We start from the raw sequence: 14,760 nt of genomic DNA, 5'->3' as shown, positions 1-14,760 counted from the left end.
CACTTTCTCCAACCGTTAGTTCAGAATACCTCCACCTGGAGGAAGTGACAGTGACAGCAGTGTGCAGGAAGGAATGCTTGAAAGGGTCAGGGAGTGGTTCCACTGGAGCCTCCTGAGCAACTTAGCTGAGAGCCCTGAATATTTTCAGAGAAACCACACGCAGAGGGCCCTCTTCCCATTTGTTCTCTATGGATATGGGTATATAGTGTAGGTAGTGTTTCCTGGCTATGCATTTCCATACACACGGATGCCAGCCTATCCTAAGTCAGGGTCCGTGGGGTAGGTATGAGGTCTCAGCATGCATGTTTTGAAAAAACTCCACAGGTAATTCTGATGGACAAACAGCCAGGACCTAGACTTACCTAGGAACCATTGCTCTGGACCGAAGGGGGTAAATGGTGCTTCTTTTGATGAGAGATCAGTATGATTTGAGTGTTTTTAAAAATTAAATATGAATATAAATTACTAGTTTAAGTGCCTAAACTGAGGACTGAGTGTTCTAATATTGTTACTATAAGATCAGGCTGAAGAATCTGTCTTAATGGACTGCATTTTTATAAATGCTGATTTAGTCCAAAGCTCATCAAAAACCATACTTTTCAAGGTGGCTCAGTGGGTTAAGCATCTGACTCTTGATATTGGCTCAGGTCATGATCTCCTGGTCCATGAGATCGAGCCCCACATTGGGCTCTGTGCTAACAGTGTGGAGCCTGCTTAGGATTCTCTCTCTCCCTCTCCCTCTGCCCCTCCCCTGCTCACTCATGTGCTCTCTAAATAAACTTTAAAAAAAAAAAATACTTCTCTGGGATCTTTGGATTTCCTTGAAAAATTAAGGCAGCCAATAGTGGAGCCAGCTGACTGTAATCTCTATACTGCGTAACCTGTGTCTGGCTCTCTCCCTTTCAAAAAGTAGAAGATTAATTTTTTTTCATTTTTTTTTTTAACGTTTTATTTATTTTTGAGACAGGGAGAAGACAGAGCATGAACAGGGGAGGGTCAGAGAGAGGGAGACACAGAATCTGAAACAGGCTCCAGGCTCTGAGCTATCAGCACAGGGCCCGACGCGGGGCTCGAACTCACGGACCGAGAGATCATGACCTGAGGCAAAGTCGGCCGCTTAACCGACTGAGCCACCCAGTCGCCCCAAGATTAATTTTTTTTGAAAAGACTTTGAACTGTTATTGATTTATTATTATTATTATTATTATTATTATTATTATTAAATTCTAGGGGAAAATATTCATTTTATGATGGATTTTTCCAAAGATGAGTATCTTTGTTTCACTCTTGGTTTGTAGTTTAGGTCTTTTCTGCCAGTAGTTATCTTGAAAGACCATTTTTATCTGCAATTTGGTAGAGATGTTTTGTGGGGGAGGACCCTCTCAATAGTAATCACTCTGTCGGCCACTTTCAGGGTCGTGTTACTACTTTAAAATGCCCATAGCCACAGCATCCTGGTCTTTACAATCTGCCCTCTTTGCCTGGAATGGGCTGTGTACTTTTCCTTTTCTGCTCTTCTCTTTTACAGGTGTGACTCAGCACATCTGTAAAATGGATCAGAACTGTGTTAATGCAGGAGGACAGGAGAACGCAGGAAGGTAGAACAAATAATTGAGGGTTCTTTTACTTGTTGGGAACAAATACCTAGGAAGAGCCACTTATTGGTAGCTTGAGAAACTTAAAAGTAGTGGGGAAAGGGTATAAAAATCCCTTCCTGGAACACATGAAACACCTAGTTATGAAACATGTTGTCTGCCATATTTCTCAAGTCCGAAAGCACTTCTGGAAGTTACTGAAAGAGAATAAAAATACACTTTTTTTAAGGTTTTTGTTGTTGATAGGAATATTCAGCTGCTAATCTTTATATTATATATATATATATAATCTTTTTTTTTTAATTTTAAAGCAAGAGCACGGGGGGAGCAGGGGAGAGGGGCAAAGGGAGAGGCAGGGAGAGAGAATCTTCAGCAGGCTCCATGATCAGCGTGGAGCCTAACATGGGGCTCGATTCCACGACCCTGGGACCGTGACCTGAGCCTAAACCAAGAGTCGGACACTCCACCTGCTGAGCCACCCAGGCACCCCAGCTGCTAACCTTTTTGGGTAGCACCTATAATGACGATGCAACAGGAGACCTCCCAGGTCACCACATGCGGATATCCGGGAAGAGCCGTGGGCTACTTTTCTGTGATTGAGCTACTTGAAAACAAGCACGTTGCTTCTGTGAAGTATCAGACAGTTCAGCCACAGAAATGCCTTAACATTCTCTGCTTAGATCATTCTACTGGCCTTGAACTTGTGAGAAGGGAACACTTTGAGGTAGGGGGCGGCCGTCTCTGAGGATATGCAGTTTGAATGCCCAGATGTGGTAGCTTGTGCCGTCCATGAAAATTTAGACAGCGTTCATTTCATCTACCGACAAAGGCAGCATGGTAGATAAGCCCAGGTTTGAAATCCGCTCTTTGGACAAGTTGCATAACCTCTTTGTGCCGCAGTTTCCCCATATGCAGAATGGAGATGGTAATTAGCTCTTTGGCTGCCGTGACACTAAAAGAGTGTACGTGTGAAGTGTTTACCAGGGCCTGGCTTGTAAGCACACTGGCTGCTACCATTCCTGTTACTATTATTAGTGTTGATGTAACTCTTGTCAACTCTTCTCTGGGATCGTGTTCAGTTTGTAAAACTTCCACACCTTGTTTTCTCTTCAGAACTTATTTACCTTAATTTTTAGACTTGTGTTTTATTTAAACATTTCAAACATGCAAAAGTAGAAAGGACACGCTTATAGGAAAATGCCGTTTTTAAAGGTAAAAAAGCAAAGTGTCACTTGAAGTGTGAAAGAAGTCGTAAGCCTATTGCCTTAAGATGACTTTTTAAACATATGTTTAAAGTATGTTTATTGTATGTACTGTACATACTTCCAGTTCTAGACAAATGCCATTTTATGGACTTTTTCCTTCCATCATGACAGCATGAATATTTTCCTCTATTTTTTATTCTCTGTTTTTCTCTATTTCTCTATCAGCCTTTGAGCTTTGAGTAGTTTTCAGTTGGTTTATCGACTATGTTGATGTTGCTTCCTTTTTTTTTTTTTTTGTTGCTTCCTTTTAAAAAAAAAATTGTAAGTAAGATAACAGGGAAAACCTTATTGCAGGTGATTGGGGTTACCTTGAAAGATTATTTCTGTTTTGCTCTCTTGACTAGGAATCTCTGCACTCAATTCCTGGTATCGGAGAATCTTATAATAACGCTGTTCTTTGGGAAGTTAGTCTGTTGAAGGTGACATAGCTCCAGTCCATATAGTAATACCAAGGCCCCATAACTTGGGGTTCAAGATGAACATGCTCGGTCAATACCTGCTCCCCGGGAGCAACACTGTGCTCACTGTCCTGGGACTGTCCTTGACATCACTATCGATACCTGAACTGTCCAGTGTGGGGTCTACTAGTCATGTGTAGTTCTGTAAATTTCAATTAACTAGAATGAAATAAAAATTCAGTTCTTCAGTCCCACCAGCCACAGTGCCTCAACAGCCACATGTGGCTAGCAGCTACCATATTGGACAGCGCAGATACAGGACATTTTCATTATTGTAGAAAGTTCTGTTAAATAGTGTGGCTCTGGCTTATTCTCCCAACCGCTCACTCTGTTAGGAGGCCTTACGCTGACAAGGAAGAGTTGTCCCTTATTCATAGGGTTTTCTAAAGCAGAGGATGACAAACATTGGCAGCCTGGTTTTTGTATATGAAGTTTTATTGGAACACAGCCACACCCATTTGTTTACCTATTGTCTGTGGCTGCTCTTGAGCCACAGTGGTAGAGCTAAGTGTTGAATAGTTACAACAGAGACTTAATGGGGCCCCCAGAGTCTGAAGTATTTACTTTGGCCCTTTATGAAAAAGTTGTCAACCCCTTTTATCTAGACCAGGATTTCTCAACCTCAGCACCGTTGACATTAAAAAAATATTTTTTTTTTAATGTTTATTTTTGAGAGAGAGAGAAAGAGAGCAAGTGGGGGAGGGGCAGAGAGAGAGGGAGACACAGATCTGAAGGAGGCTTCAGGCTCTAAGCTGTCAGCACAGAGCCCGAAAGGGGGCTTGAACTCTCGAACCGTCAGATCGTGACCTGAGCTGAAGTTGGATGCTTAACTGACTGAGCCACCCAGGCAACCCAGCACTGTTGACATTTTGGCTCAGATAATTATTTGTTGTAAAGGGATGTCCTGTACATTGTAGTATGTTTAGCAGCAGCCCTGCCTCTGTCCATGAGTGCTGGTGGCACCACCTGTCCTCCTCCCCCATCCAGATGTGACAACCAGATTTTTCTCCAGACGCCAAATCATCGCTGGCTGAGAACCACTAATCTAAAGTGATTTGGCTTTGACCAAACGCTCATTTAAAATACTGCATAAGAGTGCTCACTCTAGGGGCGCCTGGGTGGCGCAGTCGGTTAAGCGTCCGACTTCAGCCAGGTCACGATCTCGCGGTCCGTGAGTTCGAGCCCCGCGTCAGGCTCTGGGCTGATGGCTCAGAGCCTGGAGCCTGTTTCCGATTCTGTGTCTCCCTCTCTCTCTGCCCCTCCCCCGTTCATGCTCTGTCTCTCTCTGTCCCAGAAATAAATAAAAAAAAAAAACGTTGAGAAAAAAAAAAAACATTAAAAAAAAAAAAAAGAGTGCTCACTCTAAAGGGAAAGAAAATACGTGAGAAGAGCAGAATAAATGAAAGAGTAGTTTTTATGCTATACTTGAGCATTCCCTCCAGAAAGAGAAATTTCTCTACCAAACGGGGTACAGTGACTGGCGCAGGGCAGAGAGCTGGAAGCGCTAAGATCACACTTCACGGTCTGTGAACTGAGGAGCAAATGGACTGGAGTCATAGCATCACCGAAGTGGCGGGAACGTGTAGTTTATTTCACAGGTTTACAAGGCCTGTTCCCTTTATAAAACACTGTGTGGACTGCAGGGCTCTTGTTGACTTTGCCGTGTGTGTAAATGTCATGTGTATACCCGCCACCTTGTGCTGCATGTGGCAAGACGGGAGTCAATAAATGTTTACTAAAATGACTGTTAATAAATTCAATAAATTGATGTTTCTCTGTCTTACAATTATCTATGATTTTAAGTGGTCTATGTAGGTTCCTGCCTTCATCAGCCAGAATAATTGAAAAACTGGTTATAAAAAAAAAAAACCTGGCTATACTTATGTCCATTAAAGCTGATGAGAATTGAATTAAACGTCAAGGCATATAAAATTCTTTGTAAGATCTGGTGCTTGAATACTTTTCAGAGCAGGGATTTTCAAAGCTGTAGAAAAAGGCGATATTAAGAGATACTCATTTTGTAAGAATGTTGAGTATGGGGACACACATTTTAATTAAACAAATGTACTATTTCTGAATTCTTGGTCTAAAATGTGGAGTGAATTAGAACTGGGACAGTTGCCTTTGAAAGCGAATATCAGGTACACCTTTTTTCTGATTCTTCAAATTAAAATGAAATTAAAAATTTTTCAATTGGTATTGAAAGGAATATGTGATATAGGTCATATGTATAACAGAGCACACTTTTATGGAAAACTTCGATATGGTTATTTAGGAAGATAAGCAGTTTTGACTACTGAATTCAAGTAAATTTAGGAGAACTTGTTTTTTCTATGCGTGACATATTTCTGTTTGTTTTTTCAGATCTTACCAATATATTTGAGTCCTTCCTGCCCCAGTTGTTGGCCTATCCCAACCCCATAGATCCTCTCAATGGTGATGCTGCAGCCATGTACCTCCATCGACCAGAAGAATACAAGCAGAAAATTAAAGGTAAGAAGGCAAATGGTTTCAACTGGAGACAGAAGTTCTGTCTTTGGGGCTTTGAGATCATTAAAAGAAAAGCCCTTAGTTACTGAAACAGGCCTAAAAAGAGACCGCCGTCTGGGGGCTGGAGCAGAGCTCACTAGCCCCTACAGTTCCGAGGGTCACGGACACCTCGGGAGGCTGAAGGTCCCAGCAAGGAGGAAGAGGAGAGAGAGAGCAGAAGGGAGGATGAGAAAGCAGGAGGCACGTGTTGAGCGCTGCCAGAAATCCCTGTGGATACCCGTGCAAAAGAACTTCAGCCTTCATTTGCTTCCTCTTGTCTTGTAAAATTAGAAAGTTGGACTGGATAGTTAAGTATTAACTGAAAGGCATAACCTCACAGTTGTTTCCAGACAGTGTCATCCTGGCCCCTTAGGAAAGCAGTTAACTGGAAGTTGAGAAACGCCAACTTTATCCTTATACTTTTTTTTTTGGTATCATGTTACATATTGAATTAAGAAGACCCAACTGGCTTCTTTTCTTGGCCCCGTACTAGTTTTCTTTGACTTTGGAGACTTTACATCTGGGCCCATTTCTTATCTGCTGCAGATACCTGGCCCCAGGGCCCAGTTTTCTAGTAAAACTTGAAATGTGCTGTTTGAGTTAGAAAGGTACCAGTGGCAGTAGCTCTAGCTTGCTCATCCTTCAGGAGGTAAAACCCCGCTTCCTCTTTCTTAGCTTACCTGCTAGTAAGACGTGACGTTCACGGAAACAAACTTACAGTTTCGAAAGAACCTCTAAAACTCCACAGAGGTTTTCTGGTGTTCGTTTTTACCTCACTGTGTGCTTGAGAACCTTCACAGTGAAGAGTCTAGATAAAGTCCTTCCCGCCCACCACCACCACCGCCCCCCCGAAAGGGAAGGAATTCAGAGTCCATGAAAGTAGGCCTGCTCTTTAACCAGATGGCAGGCCTTGGTATCACCTCATTTTGAGCGTGACTTGCCCATCTGTATAGCAGTTCGGAATGTCACCTCCTGCCAATTGTGTGTCCCCTGTGAGGTCCGTCTGCAAGAGGTGGCAGTAGAAACAGTTTATAAGAGCCTGGACTAGATAGGCCTTCACTCCACACCGTGTAGGTATGAGACAGGTGCGTTTGACACTGTTTTTTGAACAATAGCTTACCTTTTCTTTGTTTTCTCCGCCTGCTCTGATCTCTGTCGGGTATTGTTTGGTACTTTTGTTGAGATAAAACAGAAATAAATCTACACCAATTAAGTAAGTCTCAAGTATTTTGCAAATTAAAATCTAATTTATGTAGCAGAGTATCTGTAAAGCCAAATAAACCTGTACTTCAAGGAAAAAAGAGCAGTCCGTTTCAAGCAGATAAAATTCTATTATGAGACTCTATTAAAATTATGGCATAGGAATCACTTAACCGTGTCTGCAACCCACAGATACCTCGGTGTGGAGCGGATTTCTATGGTTCGTACATTCATTGTGCCTCAGCACTTTAGCACCATTCCTGTTTTAGTACAGACCCGCTGTAGTTCCAGTTACAAAAGAAACCTGATTTACATTTTTATTTCAGAATGACAAGCTCTAGCTTTTAGGGCATTTTAGCTTGCTGAAATGTCAGTGTTGGCTATCATTTGTCTTCCTTCGTAATCTGAAAATCAGGGCTAGAAGAACTATCCTAATTGCTTAGACTCACTCCTCTGGCCCCCAGCCTGTTGGTCTTCCTCTTCCTCCTGGGTTTCCTCCACCCCTAGCCTATCAGAAGCACCCCCGTTTCAGAAGCCTTTTTCAAAGTTCTCTCTCCCTTGCCCTAAACCCCTGAGGTCTAGCTTGTGTTCCCTCCTCTACTGGTAATCTGTGAACTCATTTCTTCCTACTCATTTGGACCCTTCTTAAGACCCATTATCCTGACTTCTCTGCAGCTTTGGTATTTTGTCCCTTCCCTTCCTGACAGCTTTTCTCATTCCATTCCTAAACCTGGTCATTCTCTTAAGATCCAGTTCTTCAACCCTCTCTCATCCTCAGTCACCACTTGGGGAGCTAATTCACCCTTCACAGCTGTAGATACTTCCCTCCAATTTCCAAAATTGTGCCTTTCCCCACAATTTCCAAAATTGTGCCTTTCCCCACAATTTCCAAAAGTGTGCCTAGATGTGACCTCTCTCCCAGGCTGCCTTACCAGACATTTCCATGCCTAGCGTTAGAGGTCAGGGTATGTAACCTTTCTTACCATGGATATTAGTCAGCATTCATATATAGTTGATGCTTTTTTATCAGGTAAATATGAATTGCCTGTAGGACAGACGGGCACCAGTGGAGCTGTCTAAAGATGGGGCACTTTCTGCTTAAAACCTTGACTGCGTGGCACCTTGGCCTGCTGTTCAGGGCTCTCTCTCACTCTGTGTGATCTACATCTGTGCCTGCACTCCTAAATGTATCAATATGTGACCATCAAATTGGATGAGTTTCAGATACCCAACTACCTATTATTACAATACATATTACAGTATACCCTATTTCGGGGAAGTTTCAACCCTACAAAAAAAACAAAAACAGAACAGAGTAACTTAACCATATACGCACCATACAGCCTATTACAAGACCTATACATTTTGCCTTATGTGCTTCAGCTACAAGTGTAGTTCTCAGTGTTGCGTTTCACCATCCCAGCCACTTCCTTCTCCCCTGTGCTTCCCCCCTGGAATGGTGTCTCCTTCGCTGCAGCTGACAGTTCCCTCAAGGGTCAGCGCACGCATGCCTGCCTTCCTGGCTCTCAGAGGCTGGAGCCCCTTCCTCCAGGCTTCTCTCCGATGGCACTTGGCAGCAAACTGCTTTTATCTGCGTCTTTGTCTCCTGCTCATCAGTGACCTTGCTCTTCCATTTTTCTATCTCCTGAAAGCACTTAAAACATATTTGTTCCCTTGAATATACTGAAGAGCGCTAATAAGTATCACGTTACAGTGTCAACAATGTCAAAGTGCAGCCACTTCTTTCTACAAATGAAGCAAAGGAACTGACCCACTAGAGGGTAAAAATAAAATTTCTAAGACTAATAAACCGTTCTGTCTGTCTGCCTAAAAGATAAGGTAAGTTCTTACCTAGTCAGGAGCTTTTGAAACCTCATCTCTGCATCAAGCTTCATTATGAGGAATCGTAGGGCTCTAAGTCAGAAGTCTGCAGACTTTTTCTGTAAATAGGGCCAGATTTGGCCACATAGAGTCTCCGTCACGCATTCTTTTTTTTCTTTTTAAACAACCCTTTAAAAATATAAAAAAAAATACTCCTCGCTAGGCCCCTGCATTACATTATTCAAATTTCCTTCTCTTCCTCTCGTGCTATATCCCTGCAACTCCGTAGGAAGAAAAACAAAGCATAAGGACGTGAGGATGTGTTTCTCTCCTGCTGGCATTCTGAACAGGGTTCTGTCTTGTCTCTTCGTATCATGTGTGGGCTATTTACTTAAAAACAGTGTGCACTTCGAGTTTTTAGGAACAAGTTTGTTTGCTTGTTCAGCAGCTCTTAAAATTTTCAGCCAGCAGATTCAGCCTAGACTACAGCAGCATAAATCTTCAGGTAAATAGTAGATGATAAAGTCACTCGGGTGAGCCGTGTCTCCAGATAGCAGCTCATTCCTGAGCAGATTGAGAGACTGTTTTACCAGCTGCTTCAAAAACCTGACAGGCAGGATCTGTTTAGACTAAAATCTATTCTTAAAATAATAGATTTGGGCTGACTATAATTATATAACTGCAAGTCTAAAAATGATGGGGGATTTCCTTATAAATTACCATGGAATCATACCTAGTCCTGTTCTACCTGGGAGGTGAATAGTTTTATTAACACGGAGATAAAGAGAAAGCGTGAGGTTCACGTTTTCCCAGTTCTGCAAGTTTGGAGGAGTGCAAGCACGTGGACACCCCAACAAGGCAAGAACGAGGGCGCCCCGGCAGCAGAACCGGAGGCCGGTCCGCACCGACACCATCCCGGATGTCTGCCGGCTCTCCCGTGCCCTGCGGCCAAGACCCAGGGTGGCCGGCTGCCTTGTACACATCCACCTGGGAGGTGATGGCCCAAGGGAGTCCTAGGATGGAGATTCAGATTTCTGCAAGTCAGGTTTCTGCTTTGCCTCCCTTCCTAAGGGGGCAGAATGCACGAACGCCAAAGACGTCTTCCGAGGGATTTTCCCTTTAGTTTTTAGTGACCATAGTAACTGGCCTCTTTTCTCCCCCCCCCCCCCCCCCCCCCCCCGCCCCCTGGCAGGTAAGGAAAGCTCAAACTTCCCTGGGACTTCGCCAGCTTGGGGGTCACTGAAGCGCGCGCCTGCCTGCTCACTACCCCTGTGTTTTCTTTCTCCCCACCCTCTGTGCAGAGTACATCCAGAAATACGCGACGGAGGAGGCACTGAAAGAGCAGGAAGAGGGCACCGGTGACAGCTCGTCGGAGAGTTCTATGTCTGACTTTTCGGAAGATGAGGCCCAGGATATGGAGTTGTAGTAGAAAAAGCACCTGCTTTTCAGAAAGACTATTATTTCCTAACCATGAGAAGCAGACTATAATATTCATATTTAAACAAAGCAATTTTTTTTATTACTAAACAAGGTTTTTATGAATAATAGCATTGATATATATATATTATATATCACCCTTTAGATCTTGATTTCCTGGTCATTTCTCAACCTGAGGTGCATAGCATATCCCCACATTCCATTTTGGTAGCAATATGCGGTCCGAATGCATGCATTCATAAGTCCATTTGGCCAAGTCAGCCTGTGTGCTACTGAACTGTCGAAAGAAACAGCCGCTCTGATAGATAGACGTGAGTAAAAATAACAGGAAAAAGTGGCTTCTTTTATTGATGGTTCCAAAGAAACAAACCAAACCAACCAGCTCTTGGACGTGAAGATAGAATATAGCGCTTTTTCAAAACGGTCGGGAGGAACTGGGCGGGGAGGAAGGCCTGCACCTGCTGTGGGATCACCTAGAGCCGCCACGGCAGATCCCCAACCGCTCCTTCCCGGGAAGCCTTGGTGGCCCCGTTTCCGCGGAGTAAGAGTTTAAAACAGGGAGCTAATTGGAGTATTGAAACCTAACAACAATTTTTTGACTCTGGATTTTAAGTACATTTTTATATGTAGATTCCTGCCCTTCTCGCTACCAGGCCCCGCAGCCGCAAGTGTTTTGCTTTGGAGAACCTTTTGGAAGTGTTTTCTGAACCTGATTCTTTTTCTTGGGGGTAGAGCTTATAATCCATACCTTTTTGAGAGGACAGGACAGGAGGAGAAGAGAAGTTGTTTCGTCTCATCCAACACGTGCAGAGTCACATCCCCATCCTGTTGGCCACTTTGGGACTGCTACCCTGGACTGAGAGCTTTAAATTGGAGGGTGGTTGTGGGTGTTTTTATGTTGTTGTTGTGGTTGGGGCTTTTTTTTTTTTTTTTGGTGTGTGTGTGTGTGTGTGTGTGTGTGTGTGTGTGTATGTGTGTGTGAATCGTGCTTAGACAAGGTGCAAATTTAATCTTCACCAAGAGATGGCCTCCTCCTTGGGCAGCCACTCAGTGGACCATTAGACTTGCAAGAAGACCCGTCTGGTGGCTGTGACTCCTGGGTGCTCTCGTTCATGATTTGGGTTTGTTTTCTCTTCTGCTGCCGCTCTTGGCAGCGGCCTGGTCATCATCTGCTTGTGGGAGTGGGAAATGGGTATTTTAGACCCAACACACATTCTAAATTTAAAATGAGTAATAATTGGAACAAATAAAGGTCCTTGTACCCAGAGTGACTCTGCATGGGAAAAAAAAACCGCTGTTTTCAGAGTGTGACTGGATAGGAGGGAAGATTCGGAAATGCGATGTGGTAGGACAGGTTTTGAAGGAGGAAAATGTTCTCTCCTGTAAGCGTTAAGAGGAAATCAGACAGTTGAAAATGCCTGCTAATCAAATGTTTGCTCAGCTAACCATAGGTCCAGGTTGCCGGCAGGGTTTTCTTCAAACAGGAGTGTTGCCTGCTGAATTTGGAGAACTTTAGACAGCAAGTCTGTATCCCTTTTTTGCCACAACCAATAGGACAATAGCAGAATTAGCCAATCCTAAAACTTTCTCAAGACAATTTGTGAGTGTCCCACCGGGATGATTTTTCTTTCTGATGTGTGTCTTAGTTTAGAAGTGCTAACTATTTCACAAGGTTTGAGTCAGTGAGGTTGGAAGATACCCTATCTTTTTTTATTCAAAAAGCACAATCAGTCTTTTCTTTAAAAAGCTATATAAAGTACAACTTGCTCTTAGCATGATTATTTTCCTAAATAAAAGACAAAGGATTTACTTATGTTAATTACGGGCATGAAGCAAAAGGTTTCCTTAAAAAAGACATTTTTTTTAAAGTGCAGTTATGTAGGGCTGTGGTTAGTTAACCGTACTGAGTTATCTATCTAGCATTTGTGGCTTGTTGGAGGGGTAGTGTTAACTATTTAACATGGAATGGTGTGCTTTAACTCTTTTCTAGCGCGTTGTCTTCTCATTACTTTGGGGGAGGGAGGGTCTCTGCTGGCACTAACCTGCTTACCTGCTGAATTAGCAGCTTGCTTGTGCTATAACCGTTTAAATTGTAGGTGCGACTTAGGGTAGGCTTTAAAGTGCTGGGTGGTGATTTGAGTTCAAACAATAAAAAATTGTATTTTTTCAATATTGTATAAACAATAGTGTTCTAATTACCTTTCAAAAAAAAATAATAATGTCCAGATAATAATTGCTTTTGATCTTGTCAAAAAAAATAAAAAACAAAAAACAAGCTAGTAGAGCCAAGTTTAGGGGAATGTGTGTGAGCCACAGCTCTGCTCCCCAACTAGATCCGCTTTTCTCGAATAAAAAGACATCACAGCTCCCCGCCGACGGAGCGCTCTGGCACTGGGAGCCTGGCGGTGTGGAATTCTCAGACGAAGACGTGTTGGGGAGGTTGCAGGGCTTAAGGAGCAGATCTGAGTGTAGCATGGCTGTAGCATGTGTGCGTGTGTGTTTGTCCATCCAAGTCTGTCTGATGAAGATGTGATGAGGCTCCCTGTTAGCACACGGAGGCTCCTGGAATTGCTACCCAAATCACGCTGTACCCTCTCATTCTGTGCAAATCTGTCCTTTCTGGGCGCTCACCTTGTTCCCGTGCATGTTTTGGGCTCCGTGTGGGGCTTTCCCTCTCCTCTGAGAAACCGGTTTTGGATAAGTCGGACAGAATCCCTTTCTATGCTAACTTTTGTCCCTTCCTGTACCTGGCAGAGGGAGGCTGGAGGCGGAGACCATGCTTCTAGGTACAGCGGGAGCTAGAAGGAGGCCTGGCTGTGAACCAGAGGACTCTGGGCCGCCAGTAATAGATGAGATGCAGTAAGGCAGGGGGTGTCACGGCACCAAAAGCTTTTCCAGGTTTCCCATCATAATGCTCAGAAAAGCACCCAGAGCCCCTCAGAAAGGCTGAACGTTATTGCTTTTAAAGGTGGTGGTCGTAGGTCGGAGTTGCTTCTGGCAGGTTCCCTCCCTTTCTTAGCGTACCCATGGTTCATTTTGAAGTCTTACCTTGTGGTTTGACCAGCGCAAGCCATCCTCTGCCCCTGTTCAAATGGCCGAGCTCAAGCTCGCGCCAAAAGCGACGAGCGAGGTGGCCGCAGCCCGCAGCACGTGACCGCTGCCGTCCTGCAGCCCCAGTGCGGGGGCCTGGTGGGTCGCATTTAGTGGTAGCCAAGCTAGATGCTGGCAGTTTGCTCGTGTGCTTTCAACCTTCTCGCCCTCCCTGAGGTTCCTGTGCGGTTTCAACCAGCATTTTATACTAGTGAGATCGTTACCAGAAGTTGCCGTATCTGTCTCCAGTACCTAACATTGTTCTTCCACTTGAGAAGCCGTTCTCATTGCCAACTGGCTGCTCTAGGCTCCTGAGGAGTGTCTCCCCTCGAAATGCTCTCTCTCAAGCCCTGGTCGGCCTTGGCCTGACACTTGCTTTTTATTAGGCCTCCTGTTATGATGGCTGAGAATCATGAAAGACAGGTCCTCTGCTAGCCTTCGTGGGTGAAGTTTCTAGACCCCAGCTTTCTGGGAACCGGTGTTTGATTTTGAATGGCAGATGGCCCTTCTATGTTCTAGGGACTCAATTAGAAGAGTGAAAGCCATTAACAAAAGTTAGCAAGAGTTCTTTTTTATTTCATCAACTTCCTAACCGGGTTCATAGCCGCCTTGACTAAAATCAAATCCTTTCTGATTGGGCACAAAGACCTGCATTTCTCTGGACTTCTGAATCCATGTTCCTATTTTCTCTGGCCACTGAACACCTTGGTGGTTCCGTCAGGGATTGGCGTGGAGGCCCCTTGGGGAGGGGGAGTTAGCGGCCCTCGGCTGTTCAGGTTCTCCACGCAACCTGAGGAGGGGCCAGGACTCCATTCAGCAAATACTGTCTTGGCTGTGGGCTTGGGAAGAAATGGCCATTATTTACTGATTGTATTTGGTACATATTGTGTGATACTTGAAGAGATAAAAGGGACTTACCAGCCCTTAATTGAAATCTAAGCTTTTTATCGCTTATTTTTTTCCTTGCCCTATCTCCTCCCTTCCACCTTTTTCCTTGCATTGTGATGATCTAGCGGGCACTTCTGTCAACAGGACAAATGCCTCCTCTGACTATAACCTCTTAATAGTTGTGTATAATGAAAACTGTAAACTTTTTTAAATAAAATGTGTATATACCTTGGCAAATGGCTGGACTTTGATCAATAAGATAATAGCCTCCATGACTACTTTTAAAAACACTCTCCCTGTTCATCTGATGACTGAGCAGCAGAAGTTGGCTTTTCCTTTTTCTTTTTCTTTTTCTTTTTTTTTTTTTTTTTTTACTGAGAAGCTCCCCTCCCCCCCCCCCACCTCCCCCCGCCATTGACTGAGAAGCTCTTACACAGGCAGATGACTGGATTAGTTTGGGAAAGGAGTGTCGCCTTT

General features: G+C 43.9%; 1 protein-coding gene across 5 annotated transcripts in view; it reads left to right on the top strand.

Annotated features, from left to right (window-relative positions):
• The window catches only part of UBE2H (ubiquitin conjugating enzyme E2 H), a 103,766-nt gene extending 89,251 nt beyond the window's left edge, over positions 1-14,515 (top strand). For all 5 annotated transcript variants that reach the window (XM_047850984.1, XM_047850982.1, XM_047850983.1 and 2 more), the window contains 2 exons: positions 5,683-5,811; positions 10,170-14,515. In XM_047850984.1, coding sequence (XP_047706940.1) covers positions 5,683-5,811; positions 10,170-10,294 — 254 coding nt within the window. In that variant the 3' untranslated portion in view covers positions 10,295-14,515. The remainder of the gene's footprint in view (positions 1-5,682; positions 5,812-10,169) is intronic.
• Positions 14,516-14,760: the final 245 nt, after the last annotated feature.

This window comes from Prionailurus viverrinus, chromosome A2 (assembly GCF_022837055.1).
Source record: "Prionailurus viverrinus isolate Anna chromosome A2, UM_Priviv_1.0, whole genome shotgun sequence".
Taxonomy (NCBI): domain Eukaryota; kingdom Metazoa; phylum Chordata; class Mammalia; order Carnivora; family Felidae; genus Prionailurus; species Prionailurus viverrinus.
This window is presented reverse-complemented; position numbering and strand designations above follow the sequence as displayed.